The 22,169-nt window shown below is 45.5% G+C and overlaps 2 protein-coding genes across 2 annotated transcripts; both read right to left on the bottom strand.

Moving 5' to 3' along the window:
* Window positions 1-430: 430 nt before the first annotated feature.
* Window positions 431-5,659, bottom strand: LOC128771393 (uncharacterized). Its single transcript, XM_053886812.1, has 15 exons — window positions 5,651-5,659; window positions 5,444-5,581; window positions 5,285-5,377; window positions 5,024-5,229; window positions 4,549-4,724; window positions 4,344-4,482; window positions 4,135-4,242; window positions 2,992-3,111; window positions 2,714-2,922; window positions 2,490-2,650; window positions 1,939-2,433; window positions 1,774-1,875; window positions 1,567-1,713; window positions 1,390-1,494; window positions 431-526 (listed from the first exon to the last, which is right to left on the bottom strand). The coding sequence occupies exons 1-15, from the start codon at window positions 5,657-5,659 to the stop codon at window positions 431-433; spliced, it is 2,304 nt and encodes a 767-aa protein (XP_053742787.1).
* A 324-nt stretch (window positions 5,660-5,983) lies between these two features.
* Window positions 5,984-21,693, bottom strand: kcp (kielin cysteine rich BMP regulator). Its single transcript, XM_053885776.1, has 45 exons — window positions 21,326-21,693; window positions 19,842-20,374; window positions 19,056-19,128; window positions 17,858-18,150; window positions 17,615-17,783; window positions 16,229-16,302; window positions 16,064-16,157; window positions 15,801-15,883; window positions 15,630-15,723; window positions 15,491-15,570; window positions 15,328-15,413; window positions 15,172-15,262; window positions 14,920-15,019; window positions 14,765-14,850; window positions 14,548-14,668; window positions 14,273-14,505; window positions 13,933-14,026; window positions 13,610-13,783; window positions 13,461-13,543; window positions 13,297-13,390; window positions 12,838-13,020; window positions 12,599-12,769; window positions 12,357-12,530; window positions 12,215-12,297; window positions 12,047-12,137; window positions 11,598-11,680; window positions 11,351-11,524; window positions 10,778-10,957; window positions 10,393-10,657; window positions 10,244-10,326; window positions 10,084-10,177; window positions 9,792-9,965; window positions 9,641-9,723; window positions 9,412-9,532; window positions 9,260-9,342; window positions 9,070-9,169; window positions 8,902-8,990; window positions 8,675-8,777; window positions 8,460-8,602; window positions 8,214-8,386; window positions 7,541-7,652; window positions 7,375-7,476; window positions 7,158-7,322; window positions 6,798-7,098; window positions 5,984-6,446 (listed from the first exon to the last, which is right to left on the bottom strand). The coding sequence occupies exons 1-45, from the start codon at window positions 21,408-21,410 to the stop codon at window positions 6,226-6,228; spliced, it is 6,291 nt and encodes a 2,096-aa protein (XP_053741751.1). The 5' UTR covers window positions 21,411-21,693; the 3' UTR covers window positions 5,984-6,225.
* Between the last annotated feature and the right edge of the window lie 476 nt (window positions 21,694-22,169).

The raw sequence follows: 22,169 nt of genomic DNA, 5'->3' as shown, positions 1-22,169 counted from the left end.
TCTCTGTGAACTGGGTTCAGGAGCTCCTTGAATCCAGCTGTATTCCTGAAACAAACCAAGATGTGGCGTCGTTCGACCGCATTGTTCGATGGCTCGTGTCACTGATTCAAATCTTTGAGTCAAAGTCAGTGGGTGTCGCTGTCTGGCTGAAGCAACACCCAGCTTTAAGTCAGGGGCCACTAGATGGCGGCCTTGGGTTAGAAATGATGTGAGGTTTCATTGAATTCGTTTTTCCAGGTCCAAACATTTTACAGCAGACAGCGCCATCTGGTGGTGTCTGAAAATCAGGACACTGTTTCATGAAACCTCATCAGTTTCGAGCACCCCTAGTGGTCAGTCGGTGCACATCCAGCAAATGAAGAATTCAAGGTCCCAGGTGTGAAAGTGACACGGCAGAGTTTTGTGGCTCTTCACTGATGAACTGCTGGGGCTACCTGTCTCTTCTGGACTGCATCACGTACGAGCGCTCCCTCCGTAGCTGCTCCAGATGTTCTCTGACCAGAGTCTTCTGCTGAGCTCTGTCCTCCTGAACAAATATGTTGAAAGATGGTCATATGACAGCAGCCTCATTTCCAAACAACTGTCTGGAAATTACGCATTTGTTTTCCATTTAGTCTGAGTTCTTGCAACATCAGACCCGAGAATCTGAGTCGACTGTGAGGTCAGTTATTTATCTTTCATTTGCGAGTTGTCTTTTTCTATTGCGCACATCTCTTACATTTAAAATTCATTTTATTCTTTTTCCTAAAAAAACTTTTTTCTTTTCTCTAAAAATTTATATTTTTTTGTTTAAAAATTAATTTGTATTAACAAACAAATCTATACAGTCAAGCTCAAATATATAAAAAATATAATTCTGCACATTTTAATATTTAAATATTTTACCGCAGATAAAGGCTGTTAGTGTACCCATTTTTTAAAACTACATTATATTATATGCATATATATGATATTACATCTTTTTGTCTGAGTATTCTAAAATTAGTTAGTCAATATTGTTTAATTAGATGCTTTTTTAATTAAAAAAAAAACTGCCCAAATGATATTACAAAAAAGCATCTTTTATATTTATAATCCTTTTTTTTTTTCATTTTTTTATAAGGGTTTGTGCTCCACATTATGCGAATATTTAGGCTAATTTGTCAGTTTTCAAAAAAAATAAAAAATCTTTCTAAAAAATAGATAAATACAAATAAAAACAAACTGACCAACAGTTAAACATTTTTGTGGGATTGGGTTTTTTCATATTTCTAATTTAAATAATATTTATTTGCCTCATATTACTCTCACTATTCACGAACAACAGAAACTATTCACAGCCTCTTCACCAGCAGCAGCTCCAGTGTGTGTGTGTGTGTGTGTGTGTGTGTGTGTGTGTGGCTGCTGTACCTGCTCCAGATCCTGCGTGAGGTGTCTCAGCCTCTCTCTGTGTCGGAGGCCCAGCACGTCCTCCTCCGCCTTCCTGCTCTGGATGATGGACAGACGCTCCTGCACCTGAGACGTCCAGCACAGACGTGACAGTGGAGCCCAGCTCGACTGGGACGGCGCTCTCTCTCTCTCACTCACCCTCAGCAGCTGCCTCTCTCGGTCCCTCTGGTGCTTCTGCTCCACCTTCCGCTGCAGGTCCACCAGGTTCTGCATGGTCCGCTCTCTCTCCAAGACCAGCACCGGTTCCCTCTCTTTCTCCAGCAGAGAAGGTTCCCTGGCTTCAGGCTTCACAGCAGAGACAGCAGCTGACCTCATGGACCCTCAGGGACCAGAGTCGACACCTACCTGGACTGGGGTCAGCTCAGGTGGGCTGCTGTCAGGCTCCTCTGCTGAGATGTTCTCCTCCACAGCCGTCAGATGGTCCGGAGCCTCCTCCAGTAGGGTGCGCTGCAACACCAACGCCACGGTTGATGACCACCACCAAAGATCTCATAAGCTGCTGCGAAACACCTGAGCTGAAGAAGCTTCACTGTGTCCAGCAGAGCCGCACGAGTCATCAGGTCTTCCTTCAGCTGCCAGCTGACCACAAGACTGGACCGGAGCTTGCTCTTCTCCACACTCTCTGGACCCGTCCTGAAGGTCTTCAGCTGGTTGGCTCCACGCCAGAGCGATGAGCGAGGCCTGTTTCTCCAGGTTCTCAGCTGCATTACACTCCTCTCCCGCTAGGGGTCTCTGTTCAGCAGCGCCCTGGGGCTCACCAGAGCAGAGGATCTCCAGATACAGCGGCTCCTCCAGCCCACAGCCTGGGTGGCAGATGGGTTTCTCACCACAGCTGCTACAGTGAGCACCTGAGCATGCGGCCTCTTGTCCTGGGCCTTCAGCTGCTGCGCCCGGGTCCGTCTCCTGACCCTCCGTCCTGTCCTGGCTCTGACCCTCAGTGGAGCTGCTGACCTTCTCTTCTCGCAGCGGCTCCATCTGAGCTTGAGGGTGAGACTCCAGCAGACCCTGTGAGAAACTATCAGCCGTGACTCACCGTCCTCGCACCGGGGCCGTCGTCTCACCTGCAGCAACGCAGAGGCTTGTGTCTCCTGCAGCTCCAGGAGCCGAGTCAGCAGCTGCACTTGGACCTCCTCCAGCTGGTCTTCAGACTGTGGAGCGTCTTGAAGTTCTCTCTGCCGTTGGTGGAGCAGCTTTTTAACACAGCTGGACTTCAAGCCTTTCTCTGGAGGAAAAAAATAAAGAATAAAAAAAGGATATTTTTGGCTCCTCGGCGCGGGTGATTTACCAGCGCCACCCGATGTTCTCAGCTCCTCCAGGGAGATGCTCCTCAGCACCTGGACCAGCTGCTGCCGCTCTTCCTCCTGACTCAGCACCAACGACTGGAGCGTCGCCTGCTGGGGTGATGCGGAGTAAACCTCCAGGGGGCGCTCCTCCTCCTCTCTGTGCAGACAGGAAACAGCCAGCTCCTCCCTGCAGGGACAGTCAACACGAGGCCTGCGGACACAGAAGAGGCCAGAGATGAGTGTCGGGGTTCCGTTAGGAGCTGTGCGGAGCTCGACTTACCAGGCCTGCCAGGACTGCTCAGCCGCCAGCAGAGCCCTGTAGGACTCCTTCTCTCTCTGAGCTCGGAACCAGGCACCGCGAATGTGAAGACACATGAGGCGCAGGCACGTCGTGTTCAAGCTGGAGGGGAAACCACACAAATATTTCATTCTCAGATCATAAGTCTTGGAAGCTCTTTCTATGATAACTAAATATGATAAACTAAGGTTTTATATTTAGAATTCAAATCATAATTTACCATTTTGCCTTGACCTCTTGAGGTCCGTACCATATGTTGCCACACTTTGACCACCTCTGTTCTACTGCATCACGGCCATGACGTCACATTCAGGACAAGTCACGTTTTCATTAAAAACAACATAAAGGAAATAAAAGGAAGTTGCAGTATTGGTCGAAAGTGCGGATTCTAAACTGTTTTCTTAAATATCTTCGCTAAGCGAAAAGTTACTTTTGTTACGTTTAGCGCGGGATTAAGGATGGACTGTCCCTTGTTCATCTTACATGTGATTCTGTTGTTTAGACTTATTTATCAGTTTACACAATGAGGAGGAGAATTCTGAACGTGGCTTTGGAGCACTCCGTCCATCAAGTGGCGACACTGCCACCAGGTGGCCAACAGCAGACATGACACTTTTTTTTTTTTTTTTTTTAGATATATTGTCTCAGTTAACTTTACTGTTTTGTGTTATTGAAAAACACACTTTATATAAAAGTTCTAATTCATCCAAACGGTTTGTTCCACATTGTTGTTGTTTTCATAGCACAATATTTTTTTTATTTTATTATTTATTTACGAGTGTTAAGGTCCCGACGTGTTAATACAGTAAGTCAAAATAAACAGTGAACACAACTGAGTTTGTGCTGACAAATGTGGCAGGTTCAAGTGTGTTGTACACTGGCAACAAAGTGTTACCTACAGTAGCTTCAAAAACAACCTCAGATTTTGAAGTAATAACTATATTACTGGAAATAAAATTTACCAATCAGCAAATATTTAAGTTACTTCTTATGGAAGTATTCATATTTTTTTCCAGCTCATGGTGGCACCTAGCTTCAGTAGCGTCTGGTAAAGCAGGCATGGCAGGTGAGTGTGTGCCTGACTGACCGACCAACAGAAGAGCTTCGGAGCTGTGTTTACGTCACCTCTCTCCCAAGGCTGTCACAGCAGCTCTTTCCCGTTGTCGAGACGTGTGCAGTCTCCACAGGAGAGAGGCAGAAGACCAATACACTCGCCGAAACTCTGGACCCACCCTGAGAAGGGAGACGCTTTTTTAAAGTGGTAGAAAAAGAACATTTGGCCTCAATTGTGAAACCATCTGACATTGATCATCCGGCTCATGACTGAGTTCTACCTCTGTATCCGGAAGGAACCGGGCAGTTGAGCCAAACGAAGCAGATCACCAAACTCCAGCGCCTCCTCGGCAAAGTCCTCCAACTCCATTTCCTCGTTCCGTCGTTGGCATGGTGACATCTTCTCCCAGTTATCTGCCGCTGCAACAATAGAGAAGTTATTTTGAAATCTTGACCAGAATCATCTGACACGACAACCATCCTTACTGTAATGTTCCTGCAGCATCTCCGTATAAAGCAAATGAGCAACCACGTCATACTTCACTTCCACCAGCAGGAGAACATCTGACACGGAGACCCAGCCCCAGGCCTGACCTATGACCCCAGGATGGCTACCCTGACAAGCGCAGGACAAAATACTCTGAACACCACCTGATGCCAATCTGAAACAAACAACATTATTAAAAGCAATTCATTTAGTGGATGGATGGATGGATGGATGATAGACAGACACACAGACAGACAGACAGATAGATACATAGATGGCTGGATCGATAGATAGATGGATGGATGAATGGATAGATGGATGGATGATAGACAGAGAGATACATTGATAGATGGATGGATAGACAGACAGACAGACAGACAGACAGACAGATAGATAGATAGATAGATAGATAGATAGATAGATAGATAGATAGATAGATAGACAGACAGACAGACAGACAGACAGACAGCTCACCTGGCCCAGGTCTGCCGTACGGACTTCTTGAGTCTCCTCAGTGCTCTGATGCTCCACCGCTTCTGCGTGTCTTCAGCCAGTCGATGCCTCTCAGTGAGGTGAGACTTACAAGAGTTGTCAGCTGCATTTGGATGGGACCGTTGCTGCCGGTGCTCATAAAAGTCATTCCGCTTCCCAGCATTCAACAGCTGGTGCTCCCAGAACATCTGCAGATAGATGAGTTCAATCGGCATGTCTTTCTTCCAACCCTCCACCTCCCACCTTTTCCTTGTCCTCCTTCTCTCTCTCCATTTGGACCAGAACATCAAGAACATGTTTGCCAGCACAGGACCAGCTGCTGTCTCCTGCCGACACCTGAGCGCATTAAATATGAAGAGTTTCATCACGGCCTGTCGTGTTGTCTGCTTGGTAGACGGCTACCTTCTCCATGGCCGAACACGCTTCATCTCTGCTGGAAGGGACATGAAACACCCTGTGAAACAGGAAGCTCACGTCGTCAGGAGAAAACTCACTTCCCACCGACTTCCCCAGAGTTGTGTACAGTCCGTCGATGCAGTCCTGCTGAGAGAACACAATTACTTCACGCCTTTTCATCCATCGGATTATGGAACTTAAAACACATCTTACCAGTTCCATGTTAGCGCCACCACGGCTTAATGAATTATACAGGTGGTTGCTATGGTGACTGCAGTCGTCCATGCGACCACAGGATTAAATGACCTCAGCACAGTGAGAGTGCTTCACTAAGTTGTGTGAAAGTGGAAATGAAAGTCGGTGATGCAAGAAATAGACATCTATAAAGTTTAAAATTCACCACCTTTTCAACCACCTGCAGCATGACATCATGATGTATGAAAGGTTTTGAGACAAGTTTACCAAAGTAAAGAGTAATGATAAAATGTGGTTTGGTCATTTATTAAAAAAACAAAAACAAAAAAGAACAAAAGAGTACCTGAGATTATGTGGCTTACAGTCAGACATTGCACCGGGGCCTAAGTGAACCTGTACAGTGACCATACGTCTATTTACAAGCTGTTAACATCATGTAAATACTGAATAATACTAGTCTTATATAAAGGTGTTATCATCATTATAAATATAAATACTCAGTGCTGGTTGCCTGTGTTTCATGAGAGGGGACGTGATACTTCAGTCCATCTGTCAGTGCATGAGAGTGTGTTCAAGCGTCCGTTGGAGCAGGTTTAAGTGGAGCTTTCGTGGAAGACTTTGGGGCACTTGTCTTGATGTATGCAGTGGTTGTTGTGTAACACCAGACCGGCGGGACACTGGCAACCCGGGACACAGGGCTTAAAACAGTGGCTCTCTAGCACTCCCAGTGGTGCGGCGGCATTGAAGCAGGTGACGGGACAGGGGGGTCCGCACTCGTCGAAGACAAAGCCCCTCTCGACCGGACAGCCCACAGCTGCGGGAGACAATGTGAGACATCAGAATCTGGCAGGTTGTGACACTGAAGACTTCTTCACTGTAGATGGGACGAAAACAAAAATATACACAGAACGCATAACACTTTTAGCACTGGTTTTTAGTCTCAAATGACACGGCAGGTGAAGTCTGGTGATCTGAATTACATCCCCTGAAGCAGTGGTTCCCAACTTTTTTTCAACACTTTACCTTTTGTAAAACAATTCTGTATTGAAACACAAAGCATCTTTGGGTGTGAATAACTGAACTTTGTAACAGTAAAACAATGCATTCTCATGCAACCCCTCAGGATCAGGTCTGTCCGAAGTCACCGCTTCATTCACCTACTCACCGCAGAGCGACGGGCTCCTCCACTGCAGCACGACTCCTGCGGCTCGGCACTGACCGGCGTAGGCCTCCAGTGCATCACAGAGGCACTCGTCAGCGTTGGCGCCGCACGCACAGAGATCGTACACACAGGCGCCGTACCACGGTTCAGGTGGGACGACGCGATGGCACGGCCTGAAAACGGCAGACTTTAGCACTTTGCAGCGAGCGTTAGCACTTCTCTTGGCCTGATAGCCAGCATCCTTGCACGGGTCCACGTCCGTCCCAGGACGGCAGGAGGACAGCGAGTGGCTCCCGTTGGTGACCTGAAAATACAAGGTCCTCAGTAGTATTCCATAATTCAGGTTGTGGCTCATGGCTTTACCCTCCAGCTGTTGCCGAATTCAGCCTCCGATTGGCTGATCTTCCCACTTGGCATCCGGAGGTCGTCCTGGTGGTAGTTGTTGAAGTTCCCACAGAGTCCACAAGTGTCTCCCTTGTAGGACCCGGGCACACTCACCTCCAGGTGTGAGCGTCCGCTCCACAGCACCTTGACACAACCGTGTGAGTGTGTGCTTGTGTCCCAACAAAGGAATCATTACCTTCAGGCCGATGTTGGTGTTGAGGAGAATGGTGTTGCCCTGACGCTCGATGTAGAGGTGCGGTTCTCTGAGAAACGGCAGCGACACGACCTCAGTGTTCACCTGGGTGGAGGGAGAATTTAGATGAGTCAGCGGATTCGTTTATGAATAAAGGCAAGGTACGAACCTTCACCACCCAGTCCTGCAGCAACTGCACCGAGATGTCAGCTATAAACACAGTCACTTCTTTGGTCCACGACACTCCTTTACGCCCTCGATCATCATTGGTAGCATGAACACTGCAGGACCAGACACATTTGAAACATTAAAAAGATTGAATACTTGAGTACGACTTGGGTTTATCTTGTTATAGACAAGTTGGACAATATGTGTCTCAACATAAAAAATGAAAAAGAAATAAAGTTCCCAAAATGTTTTATTTTCATTTTAAATTAAAAGTATGAAAATAAATCAATAAAATATATTAGTGTGAATTCTCTGTATTTTTTTTAAATAATCTAATAGTTCATCTAATGAAAATATAACTTAAAAAGCGAAAAAAAAGATTAATTTAATATTTTGATTGTATTTCTTCAATTTTCTTGTTTCTCAATTGCAGTTAAATAAAATGAAATATACTCAAATATTCTAAAAAAAAATATTATATATATATATATATATAAAGAAGAAAGATGATGTGAAGACATTTTAATGGGGCATATTACAACTCACAATAAATTTGAAAAACATACTTAAGGTTCATTCTGCTATTCAACTTCATATTTGTAGGTTTGTAATGTTGTTAAAAAAAAAAAGTTGGATCTAGTATCTGCACACTGACACTGTGCTCTCCACCTCACCTGAAGTCTCCCCCCTTACAGTCCTGTGCCAGGACATAAGTGCACGCCCCCTGGAAGTGCAGCATACGGCCGTCGAACGTTCGGTAATGTGGGTCACCAAAGGCGATGCAGGTCGCTGGACGAGGGATGCAGTGAGCGCAACACAACCCGGGAATGACCGACGGCATCTCATCCTGCAAAGATCAACAACAGCTGTGAGTTATGTGGCACCATATCAACCAGGGACGGCTGTTGCCTTTTACTAACTGTTGCGCAGTTGAGGGGCGGGCAGCGCTCGCTGTAGCAGTGGACGTCCCCTGACACGCAGGTGCAGCGGGTGCACTCGTCCACCTCCCACTGTTCGCCAGACTGATACACTGTTCCCTGATATAAACAAGACGCTCTAGAGTCTGCAAACACAAACACTGAAATGTCATCACACAAGACAACACACACCAGTCTGTGCCGATGTGTTTCAGTACCTTGGCACTCTAAGCAGCATTTCCCTGGAATCTTCGCCGGCTTTTGGCCAGACAGGCAATTCAGAGAGGAACACTCCTCGATGCTGCACTCAATTTGGCCCAACTGTGGAACCCCCAACATTATGTGCAAATTACAGTAGACACATTATATTTTGTATTCATAAAGATTTCAAACAAATAGGACACTCACAACAATAATCCCGCCTACAATATGAATACAAACTTACATTGCAGGTGCACGTGACACAGTCATCATCGCTGTCCGTCCAACTGCTGCCATTGGCCACACGTCTGTTCTGACCCTCGATGACACAATCTTACAGACAAAACCATTTCCGTCTTAACCTGACAAAATCTGATTGTAAACAAAATGTAACTGATCATGTTATAATCACCTCTACACACAGGGCAGCAGGAATCTTGAGGAGTGAACTGCTCATTCCGAGGGCAAGTGAGAGGAGGGCAAAACCGATGGAGACAGGTCCAAGTCAGGTCCTGAATGAGGAAATGGGGGGGGGGAAATGTCCCGTAGTTAATGTTTGTCAGTGCAAGCCTTGCGAGTCATTATACATCCATGTCTAAGACCTTGCAGTGGCAGGTGAAACACGGATCATCCGTGGCCAGAACTTCATTTCCGATCAGAGCAGCAGTGCAGTTACTGAGCGGCTCTGAAAGAACAAGTACTCTGAGCCTGTAAGCACTTCACTATTCTGTGAATGGTGGAAGGGAGGACTCACGTGCACAGACAGGGCAGCAGGAGTCCGGTCCCGAGAACAAGATGTTGTTTTTCGGGCAGTCGACCAGACTGGGGCACTGTTTCCTGTAACAGCGCAGGTGATGCTCTCCATCTGGCATGACCTGCAGCACCACATCGCTAAAATCAACTCTCTAAATTCAACAAGTAGAACGGCAATAAGTGGGCTCACTGTGCTCTGAAATGAACACAATCTCTTGATTTGCTCATACCTCGCATGTGCAGATCTGGCAGGGATCATTCGCCGGCTGGAAACTCTCACCAGGGCCGTACACGCGACCCTCAAAAATGCAGTCTTCCACGTGACAAGGGATAAATGGTCAATGGAGGCCCTCAATACATCCAAAGACTGGATCATTGTACCTGCACACACGGGGCAGCACTCGCCTGGCACGGCCATGAAGTTGACACACGGAGACAGACAGCGCACCTCCGAACAGGTCGTGACACCGTCGACACACATGCACGTCATGCAGGGAGTCGAGTCGTCAAACCAAGTGCTGCCCTCTGAGTACTCCTCACCCCCGTACATACAACCTGGAAAATACCATCGACTGAACCAACAGTGCCGCCTCTTTTAGACCTGTTTATCTATGTTTCATAAATTACAACCGAGTCAGTCACCTGATGAGCGTTTTTTTGTCTCATGATTTACCTCTGCAGCGAGGACAGCAGGCTCCTGGGTCGGTCACCTGATGCATACACGGTAACTTCGGACACTCAGGAGACGCACACGTCACCTCTCCTGCCTGACACATTCAAGTGAGATCAGGATTTATATTGAATCGAGGACGATAGGAATCAAAGATTCAAACCTGGCATGTGCATGTGGAACAGTGGTTTGAGCTCAGGGTCCATGTCTGACCTTCGCTGTACTCACGTCCATTGAGCATACATGCTACAAGAAACCACAAGTTTAACATCAGAAAACATGACCACCTGTACATGGAGGTTTTGTCATCACCTGTGCACTCAGGGCAACACTTATCGGGCTTCTTTATCGGCCGACTGCACAACGCTGGTGGGCACACCAGGGGAACGCAGGTCACTGTTCCTCTGACACAGGTGCAGCGCTGGCAGAGGTTAGATGACGGGGTGAATGTCTGACCGTGACCTTGGGTGGTGCCCTCGTACAGACAGGTGTCACAGACAGGACAGCAAGTGTCTGAGTGGGCTGGGTGCGAACACTGCACTGGACACGGCCTCTTCTGACAGTTCACCACTTCGTTCTGAGCAGTTGGAGAGACGAACACAGAGACAGGACACTATAACGTCTCTAAACCTTTAGAGTTGGGTCAGTTACACAGTTGGGCGACTTCTTACAATTCAGCAAGAATTGCCAGACTGACCAGACAGGAGCAAGAAGAGCAGGGGTCAGAGGGCGACGTGAAGGACGCGCCAGACTCGTACTTGTCTCCCAGATGATAGCAAGCGCCGGTGCAGACAGGGCAGCACTCTCCAGGTGGGGTCTCCGGGCTCTGGCAGGTCACACTCGGACAGGACACGGGAGCACACACCACACCTCCGTTCTGCGCTCACCAACACATGTCACAGGCTTATCACACAAATGTGCAAACATGAAAGCCTTGAAAACATGAATCTGCTTTTTTTATTTATTTTTATTTTAGTTGTCATTATTCAATTGTCTATGTCTAAGTTCTGTTTCTATTTGATTTTTATAGTATATAAATAAGTGTTTTTGTTCATTAACATGGTGCTTCGATATAATATTTCCCATTCTGGGATTAAAAATGTGCACCTATATATGGTTCTCTCTTAATTGAAAGTCCTATACATTTTAAGTATGATGCAAAAAATTCTACTCATTCTACTCTATTGAATACTAGAAACTGAAACAAAACCAGCAGAAATGCTTAGCTATACATATTGTATAAAAAAGAGCAGTGGTAGGTAAAGTGTACCAGGCAGGAGCAGAGTTGGCAGTGATCAGTTGGATGTGGGAATCTTTCTCCATTGTAACAGTCTCGTCCGACAAAGCTGCAACCGTCACACACCCCACACGCACATCCGTCTAGTGCTGGGTGTGAACACGACACAGCGGGACACCTCCTCGGCGCGCACACCACCTCGCCTCTCTGTGTGAAACAGTCGTAACATGGTGTCTTTACATGGTAATTAGTCTGCGAGTGAAGGTCAAACACCACCCACTGAACATGTGCAGTCTTGGCAGCGCTTCTCTCCACCTGGTAGAGTCTGACCATCCACATAGTTCACACCTTGGAAATGACAACCTGGGTGCACACAGGACCATCTGTTATAACTCAGTTAGAATGACAATTGGCAACCTTTTTCACAGCCATCATTTAAAATAAACACTTTCTAGATCCCTTTAAAAACAAAGTAGTTGACTTCTGAGGAGAAAACTGTGCTCGGCTCTTAAAGGTAATGTGACACTACCACTCATTTAGAAAATAATAGGGCTTCTACCTGTAAAAAGAAAAATAAAATTTAAATAGTATTGATGAAGATGCAAAGAATAAAAGATAATTTATGTGTTCAACAATTTTAACATTTTGCATAAACGCAATTCAGTAGTATGTCACGGTAATTCATCCTGTTTCTGCTTCTAAATGCACCTGTAAATTGAAAGACCATACCATCACAGGCTGGACAGCCACAGGGGTCTTGGGAAGGATGGGGACACCGAGCTGCAGGGCATGCTTTCTTCACACAGCGCACGGAGCCCAGCTGTTCAGGAATCAGCAGGACACTTTGTTACAAGGGGCTGAGCTGCATCACTGGGATGCATATTTGTGTGTTTTCACCTGGCATGTACACTGAGAGCAAGAGTCACTTGGGTCCGGAACAGACTGGCCATTGGCGAGTACAGCGCCGTTATAAAAGCAACCTATTGAACAAAAATGATTATGACACACTTGTGTCGGATTATATCTCATCGTCACATACGTTCACATTCTCCGCAGCATTGCCCCGGCGGTTTGTACGGATGGTGGCAGTTGCTGTTACAAGGTATTTTGGAGCAGACGACATCCCCTCCATAACAGTAGCACACTCCGCAGGGGTCTCTCTCGTCACTGAACTCAGTGCCGCCAGAATATTCCTTGCCATTGAAAAAGCAGCCTGAGGAAGATTATGACATTCAGAGACAGGTGCTTCAAGAAGGGTCATCTGGTTCAAAAGTTCCTCACCATCACAGGACATGCAGCACTGCCTCTGCACTGGATGGTTGCAGTTTGAGGGAGGACAGCGTTTCCTCTCGCAGTGGACGGATCCCTCACGACACACACAGACAGAGCAAGGGTCCGACGTGTCATCCCACGTTTCCCCGTTAGCTCGCTCCTTACGCTCATAGATGCACCCTTTAACAATGACAGAGACAACTTAGGATTTATAGTTATGAGCAGCATCATGAAGATTGAGCGCCTACCATCGCAGCTCCGGCAGCAGTCTCGAGTGGTGGGGTGAGAGCAGCGAACAAGTGGACACTGCCTCCGTTGACAGTGAACTGTTCCGTTGGTGCAGCTGCAGGAGCGGCAGCTATCAGTCGGGTGGTAAAACTGTTGTCCGTGTCTGAAACGTTGTTGTTCAAAGACGCAGTCCGAAGGGGGCACTGAGTGAAAGCAGGTTTTACAGAGCATTTAGTGTTTAAAATGAGGATTTAATTCAATTGTTTTACAATGGTGAGCCACTACTTGCCAAGCCAAAAAGGCAAATTTTGGTTCATACACTTAACAATAAATATGTTGTATAAATATGTATTATTTCGCCATGAAATAGTTTGGCATTTTGAGAGGATGACACACAGCATTTAAGGGAATTGTATTAGCAGAATATGACTATAACATTTGAAGGGTTTCATTTTTTGGATGTCAACACTCGCTCTTACCAGGACACTGTGGACAGCAGTCAGTAGGCAGCGCATTCGGGTTGGAGCACGGGAGAGGCGGACACCTCTTTTTAAGACACTGGACATTTCCATTCTTTAATAAAAACAGAGAATCGTGAAGCAGTGTTGAGGAAAAACAACGACAATGAATGAGGTAAGCTCACAATGCAGCTGCATGTCCTGCACGGGTCAGTGGGATGAGAAAACTCCAGACCGTTGGGATACTCCCTCCCTGCATAGCTGCACCCTGAGGCACAAGAACATGTTTTTAGAATGATTCACGAGTTTCAAAACATGTGGAGGAGGTCCTCGCCATCGCAGTTGTTGTGGCAGCAGGTTCCAGGCCGAGGAGCGTTGCAATGAGGACGAGGACACTGAGCTGGGTGGCAGTCGATCCTGCCGCTCACGCACCGGCACTCCTCACATGAACTGACCGGGTTAGGAAACACCTCTCCATCCACAAACACACGGTTTTCAAAGTGGCAGTCTGAGAAAACAAATATCCTATTTAAAATTTGGGGGTCAATGAACTCAAAAAAGTCGTGATTCTTGTCAAAATTTGAACTTTAAATCCAAATTTGTTGTGGTTTCTAAACCATCTATTTAGGTTTTCATGTGATTGCTATGTTTGTGTACCTGGACATTTGGGGCAGCATTCTCCAGATGGTGTGTAGGAGTTGGTACAATTGAGCGCAGGACAAGATCGTCTCTTACACTCGACGCGTCCATGCTGCCGAAAGATTGAATTTGTGTCACGGGTTAGGGTTAGGGTTAGGAATTGAAAAACAAAATTAAAGCAAGTAAAGTACAAGTGTGTCTTAAAATAAACAAACCAGTCTGGGACCTTTGCTAGAATAATACTGGTTAAATACACCTTGAAATAAGCTGGAAAAGCTTACTGAGCAGAGAAAAATACTTTTCTTAAAATAAGACATATTTAGTTAGGCAGAAAAAGCTTAAGCTTAACTTGACTTACTTCACAGATGCAGACGTGACAGGGCTGATCTGGTGTCACAAACCTCTGGCCGTCACTATAGATACGATTATTGTATGTGCAGCTGTCACAAGTGCAACAAGAGCCGGTGGTCGGGTCCAGACAGTCGGTGGTGGGGCACTGGGGTAGTGTACATTTGGTGTCTCCATCCACACATGTGCAACTGGAGCAGGGTCCCACGGGCTGCCCGTCACTCCCATCTTCATTGTCAACACCTGCAGACACAGTTGAGAAAATAAAGGGGTTGTTTCACAGACGCTGAGGTGCTGCATGTGTGTCTGTACCCTTGCAGATAGGGCAACAGCGTTGTGGGTCTATAATTGGGTTGGAGCACTGGACAGGTGGGCACTTCTCTTCATGACAAATGACGTTTCCTGCCTGCACGGCACAAGGCAAACGGATGAAACTGTAGTGTATGCTAAGTCTTGTAAGTCATTGGTAAAAACGTTTTATAGTATTTTATATTCAGCTTACCTTACACCGGCACTGCAAGCAAGGACCACTGCCTGGTGGCACGAACACTTTCCCATCTGCGTACACCTTACTGTCGTACTCACACTCTGTTGGATCACACATGACCTCAGTGGGCAGGTGTTCCCCTGTCAACGTGAACGGTGATGTAAACTAACCAGAGCATGTCGGGCAGCACTCCCCTTTACGCTTGGCTGGATGACTGCAGGGAAGTGCGGGACAGAAGGCCTCCGTCCTCTCGCAAGACACCTCACCTCCCTGAAACACAATCCAGAATCGACTTAACAGCGTCTTCATGTCTGAAAGTAGTTGGTTCAAAGATTTAAGAAGCAATCTCTTTTCCACATAGTAGTGTAGTTTTAGTTTTATTGAACTATGCTAAAGTACTTTGAAGAGATAGGTGAACTTACAGAGCAGCGGCACCGAAGACAGGGGTCATTTCTGGATGGAAACTTCTGTCCGTCCTGATAAACTATCGATTCATATTCGCATTGCTCACACCTAAGGATGAGAAATTCAATCTCAGATAATCTATATACCTTGAAGAGATGCAGCAAGCGTGTTACCGTGGGCAACAGTCTCCAGCACGATACACAGGGTTTGGACAAGACACCGCTGGACATGGCGCTGACCTACACACCACATTGCCATTCTGAAACACACATATTTGAACAAATGGTCCAGTTTATTTTTTACTCAAGGAAAGCGTATGATGAATGCAGCACTTACCACACACGTACACTCTTGACATCTGTCTCCAGTGGGGATCGCCGCTCCATTTGGAAAGTCATAACCCTTCACGGCACACCCTGCAATACAAGACGCCCCGTCACTCAGCACTTCATCTTTGCACAAATGAGAAACCCACCTTGACACACAGGACAGCAGGTGTTAGGAGGAGGGCTGGTTGGGTTTGTACACGGAGTATGACATCGCTCCCTTTCACAGTGAACTTGACCCTCCTGGAGGAACACAGCAAGACAATAACAATGGGAGAAAATATGCTTGTAAATTGAAATGGTTGGTTTAATAATCCTACCAAACAGTGACAGGCTTCACAGGGGCTCTCTGCTGGCCTCCACTTTGCATTGTGATCGTATTCGATCCCAGAATAGATGCAGCCTGAAAGCCAAAACAAAGTTTGTAGGTACGGGACTTTAACCAACACTCACTATTATCTCATAAATGACAAAGTCATCCGACTCCTCAAAGCAAAGAATGGAAAATTTACATCCACTAATCTTAGTAGGAAGCAGCAAAGAGGCCCAAAAAAGACTTTGATGTTGGTCTGTCTGGTCTTACTTCTACATCGCTGACAACACTCTCCAGGTACGGTCTCTTTTTGTGTGCACTCCAATGGAGGGCAAGGTAGAGGGACGCAAACCTTTTTACCATCCTGTGAACAAAGACTTATCCTCAATAAAATCATCAACAAAAGTAAAGCTGTCTAGAGTGTAATTCTCTTACCCTGCATGTACACGTCTGGCAGCCGTCATCAGAACCATAGGACACATTTTGCACTTGACCATCCGGAGCACAATCTGAAAACAAGTTCAAGAGGTCTGTGGAATCCAACCCACACTGATCTCCGTGCTAGTCTCCTTAGTCTGTAGACTTCAATTAACATCTGGATCTACTTTTGTCTCCAGCGACAACCAGAAGTTCTTGATGTTGTATACACACACACGTATTCTTAAACACCCACACAATGTTTTATAGACTGTAACCACGACAAAAATGCCTGCAGCCTTCCAGGTGTTAAAGACTACCCACCAGTCTATTAGCGCTGACAGAAAGTTGGAAAACAGAGGGCAAGGTCGCGGCTTTCTGAAGTCTCCCAGTAAAACAAACTCCTAATGGCTTCCTCTGAGTCTCGGAGTGATCGCTATGATCACGGCTGGTTACTGTTTGTGCCATATGGCGAAGTAAGCGAATATGATTTTCACTCAACTCGGGGATTTCAGGAGATAATTATCTTAATGATGATGTGTATGTGTGGAGCAGGGGGTAATAATCATAGGGTGAAAGAAACTAGTGAGCCCGCATACTGAGCCAGCAACCAGCAGGCATTTCCTTTAGAAAACCAAGCATGGATGACATCAAAGTGAGCGAGGGGGGAGCGTGTGACGGCAAGTGCGCATCAACTGGTTGTAATCTTCTCTACTCAGGGACAATAAGCGTAACATTAAACACAGGAACAGGGACAGTCGGAGTGTTTTATGAAAAGCAAATGTGCACAAGATGTAACAAAGCACTGTTTCAGTTTGGAGAAGCTGTCCGTCGCCTGGGGCCAGAAAAAAAAAAAAAAAAAAGGTCCAGTGGTGGGTTCTTAACAAGGTTGCTTAACGTGAACTGTAGCACATCTTTCTGCAGCTTTAAAAGTTCAAACAGACACTCTAGCACTCAGATTTTCCCAGGTTTACACATGAGACAGTTTCAATTCCCGCTCTTGGAGGTTTTCATCTACTTTGGCACGAGACTAATTGCAAACACATTTTTTAACTGACTGCATTTCTGTGTCAATGCGGTTCATTTGTATTAGAATAGAGTACTTTTAATCTTCCCACAATTTTTGGGTTCCCTCAACCAGCTTTCCGGATTCGATAAATATGAACCTAATTCTCAGAGATCATACAAATTATGAATTCTACAATGGTTGGCCATTTCAGTGTCACTCAAATTCAACCAGTGTAGTAAAAAAAAAACAACACTTTTTGAAAGCGCGCATTCAAACAATCAAACTACACGCATACTCTTTCCTTGTGTACATAAAAGGGAATTGTACCCAGAAACGATTTGAATGTTTAACCAGTCCATACTAGGACTATTGTGAACATACAAATTTAAACATACCTTTAATATGAGCTTGACAAGTGACCTTTCCTGAAGTGCAAGTACATACAGTGACGAGGTCAGTCTGCCACTGGTGTCCATCCTCCACGACACGTCCCTCCCAAATACATCTCTGCCTCACACACTCGCATTCCTCTAGCTTTTGTACTCGAGAGTGAAGGTCAGTATTCTGTAAAGACATAAGACCATGCTGATACATTATGCATTGTCAGTCACTGGGAGGTATTAGGAGAAAATAGCGACCTGTGCTTTGACCATGTCCAGCATGCGAGCCAGCTCTTCCACCCTCCTCTCCAGTATCTTCAATCTGTCATCTTTCTGATACGAAGCTTTAGCCCCGTGGGGGAAAGCTGGTGGTCCCAGGACGCCGCCTCGATGATGCTGGTCATTCTGTACATCAGGAGGATAATGGCCTCTTTGGTCTACAAGCCCGTGACCTGTTTGATGTTGATTAGAGGACGCATCCTGTTGCAGTTTGAGCCCGGTATCAGCTTGAGGATCTGGGTCGCTTTCGTCCTGGGACGGAAGGAAGGCATCTAAAGGGAGGTTGGACAATGTTGTTAAGGAATGTTTAGATTACTTACATCCCTAAATAAGTCTTTGACTGATCAAGATTAGATTGTTTGCATCCACAAACATCCTGAGTAAAAAAATGCTCAGTTCAGGAGATTCCAGCATGGATATGAAAAAACAAAAGCCACGCGTTGCTCACTGCTTTTAGCTCAAATTGGAACCATAACTGGGGTCTGGAATCCATAATGGAGACAGGCTAGTAAAATAACGTGATTTATGTTTACTTATACAGAGCTGTGTGTTCAGCTGCAGTGAAAGACAAGTGAGTTTGAATGTAAACAGTGCCTAATACCAGTCATAAGGATGAAATGAAAAAGAGGAAATGACAGTGCCGCCCCTGGCATACTGTAAATATTCACAACTGTGGTTTATATACTCGGGCAGCATGTTCAAAAGAGCATTATATAGGGATCAAATGGTGCATATGTAGGCCAAAATAAATGTATGTAGTTTGTTATTTTGTCACCAATACATCAGCTTGTGTTCATTCTGCTGCATAAGGACAAGCAACGGTCAGACAGCACACATGGCTGTGTGTAATATATGATTTAAAAAAAAGCTTTCACCCAACAGGAAACTGGTATGTAGTGTTTCTGAAAACCAGGATTAACTTTCAGGAATTTAAATTCTCAGTTAGATGGGATCACACAGACGGGGCTCTGCTCACCACGTGCATGAGCCGCTCACTAAAGACAGACCTACACAACATCAGGCTTGTGGTGGTAATGTTATTTTGACCAATTACGCACTTCAACTTAGTTTGTCAAAACAAATGAAATCAAACTTCAGTTGAAAAGACAAAATTAAAATCACATGTCATCAATGTTCACAGTCTAAGTGACTTCCCAGAAATGATATCCTTTCAGACCTGTAACATTGTCACAGTGCCATGGCCGCCGCAGATATGCCTTCAGCGAAATCCTGGCTGTCTTCAGTTGTCCCTGCGATTGTCAAAAAATAGAAACACAATGTACTTTTAAAATGCTTTTTCAGTATTTTCTTCGTAAGTCATTCGATACGCAAGCAGTACACCATGTGTTGCTTTGTGCTATGAAGCAAACCTACACACTCTATGAAGAAAAACAAGCCGCCTTGATGCCAGACAGCTGTCACTGTGGGAGAGTACGGTACACACAGGTAGGCAGCTCACTACAGGAGCAACTCCAAAACAATTATTCACGCACACCTGGTGCAACGTCGGGCCTTCAATTAACCTTGATGCACTTTCCAGTAAGTATCTACGTAATTGAGACCTGCCAAAGCGTGGTCCAGTTCCCAGGATGTGTCCCTGTTCTACAAAAGAGCAGCTGAAGCATACTTCAAATACCGACAACCTTTGGCGCCTGTCATCAGCAACCACAGTCAGCATGACTTTTATTGTTGTTAATACTAAAAGCCCTTGTATTCTAATGATATATTCTTGACTAAGCCACACTAGTATTCAGTGCTTTGGCCCTGTATTAGACGAGGAATGGTCTTTCCGGAGACTACCTTTTTGGATAAGACAAGCAGCCGTTTCACATTAATAGTGAAGATAAGACTCATGCGACTCCCCTCACTTCCTGTTGATGAGGGTTCCCAAAGGAATGGAAAGCTAATAGACAGTTCCTTACTACTGAAGACGTTCGAAGCTGGGAATGAGGAGAAAACTTACATTGAATTTACTTTCTTTGTTCCCTGGTGCGCTGGCAAGTGTCACAACAACATCCCTGGGTAACTCCAGTTTGACTTCCTTCCCACTATTTAGCGGCAAAACCACTGCTTCTTTGCAATCTATGAAAAACAACAGCTTATTGGGCTCAAGGCTGATGGCCAGCCGCACCCAGTCCTCCCTGGAGAAAGGGTTTCTGTTGGGGTAACGCAAATAGTTGTAACCTTGACCTCCATCCTCCCCCCAGTATTCAATGTGCAGGCTGTTGTTACGGGTGGAGGAAAAGATTTGGAGAATTGGTGAGGAGGAAGCGGAGAGAGACAGGAGTGTGGCCTCTGAGTCTTTCGCCTGAAGTGCCACCAGATGCACTCCCAAGCTGCCCTTCTGGTTAGAGTAGAGGAAGCGGGAATAGTCTGGAGGAAGGGTCAGATGAGGCGCTCTGGAACGTATTTTGTACATGACACTGCCGGGACTGTGCAGCCTGGACACTCCACTTATTTGTCGGGACATGTTCAGAGCTTTCAGCAGGTCGATCTCTGTGCCAGAGAGAAAAGAGAGTCAGGTTTCCAAAAAGTAATCACATAAACATTGGTTTCTTTGTTATGGTATACAATAGAAAACCCACAACCTGCTCCGGTGATTCAAACTGAGAAACATGGGATATGAAATAATTGCTTCCTTTTGTGAGATGACAGAAATGAGTACATGCAAGGACACAACTTGGATTGTGTACTTGCCAAAATCACTGACAAAATTGTTTTTGAGTCTCATATATGAGAAATTCGGAATAAAGCAGCAAGGAAGATATAATAATAATTTCATTACAATAAATAACAACAATAAAACTGTTGCGAGAATAAACATTAACAAATATGTTGTGACAAACATTGACTAAACAAGCATAACTAACATCTGTAATAATCTTGAAAATATTCAATGTCCCATATTGCTCTTAAAAATGTGTATCTCATGACAAAATACACTCAGAATCCAGACATTTCATTAGTAGCGCTGTCAACTTTTATTGCAGATGGCAGATTGCATCATCTTTGAACTTCCTTATGTCAGGTGAGAACTTCGTCCGACCTCTCGGTCCATGAAGCACCAAAGATGTAACGCTGTTATTTTGTGATCGCACATGCTCTCTACTACCCTCACATTCCTCTTTGCCATTCCTGAGTTTATACAGCAGCTACTCTTGGCACTGTATCATAAACTATGTCTCTACGTCTACAATGCAATTCGCACACTCAAAAGCCAATAGTTCAGAATTTGGAAAATGTAAAAACACCTCCATAGTTTAAAGGAAGAGTAAGCACAACTTTGAGATAACAAAACATAGATATGCTTTCAACGCAAACTTTTGAGAGTCAACAGTAAAAAATTGAGCCTTATTCTTATTCATGTCTGTATGAATTTTTAAGAATGTTTAAGATAAAAAACTGAATGAAAAGGTTAAATATACAGTATACTCCATTGGCACTCACCCGCCTCATGAAGGGCACCAATCTGACCCTGCACCGCCAAGACCCACAGTATCTCCAAAATAACCAGAGTCCTTGAGTTCTCCATTATCCAGGCAGTTTTCAACACCTTATAGTAAGAACATAATTTCCAGAGGATCTTGAGGAATCTGTCCAGAGAGTGTGTGCTTGCCAAAGTGCAGGCAGGGAAACACAGAACATCTGGATGCAAACAGGGAGTCACTCCTCCTCCTCAGTCGCTCTTCTCACACTCCCTAGGGACATATTCAATTTTCACTCCCTTATCACTATCATATTCCAAAACATTCAAACTTCCAAGGTGAGGTTAGGATCCATGTGAAAAACGGTTCAGGTGTGCACAAGGCATGAGGTCACCGCTTCTTGAACAGTCCCAGAGGTTTAGATGTAAGTGGATTCTTTTCTCCCTCTGTTTTCCCTCTTTTTGTTGGAACAAAACTCTCCACCCATCACTGCACACTGCTGTTGATTCACACAGACCCCCGCCGTTTAGGAAATTAGCTAAAACCTGGGCTGGAGACTGGAGAGGAGCCATGTGGAGGCAGCTAAAATATGTGTGTGCTCAACACTAGCTATATCTGTGTTGCGGGACACTGGGATTATAATCCCTCCGTGGTGTAGCAATTACAGGGAGCAACTGGAGAATATGGACTGGTCTTGGGGGGTGTAGTATCCTAGAATTATTAAAAAATATTCATCTTGAATATGAAGAGAGAACCAGCAATAGTAACCCCCAGCTGGACCACCAGTCCATTCAGCACCAGCCAAGGGATTTTCTGCTCCCCCACCAAAAGGGTCATCTCCCGTCACAGACCTCCGCTCTGGCTTC

Source organism: Synchiropus splendidus, chromosome 14, assembly GCF_027744825.2.
Source record: "Synchiropus splendidus isolate RoL2022-P1 chromosome 14, RoL_Sspl_1.0, whole genome shotgun sequence".
NCBI classification, from domain to species: domain Eukaryota; kingdom Metazoa; phylum Chordata; class Actinopteri; order Syngnathiformes; family Callionymidae; genus Synchiropus; species Synchiropus splendidus.
Note: the sequence above shows the minus strand (reverse complement) of the source record. Positions and strands in the feature narration are given on the sequence as shown.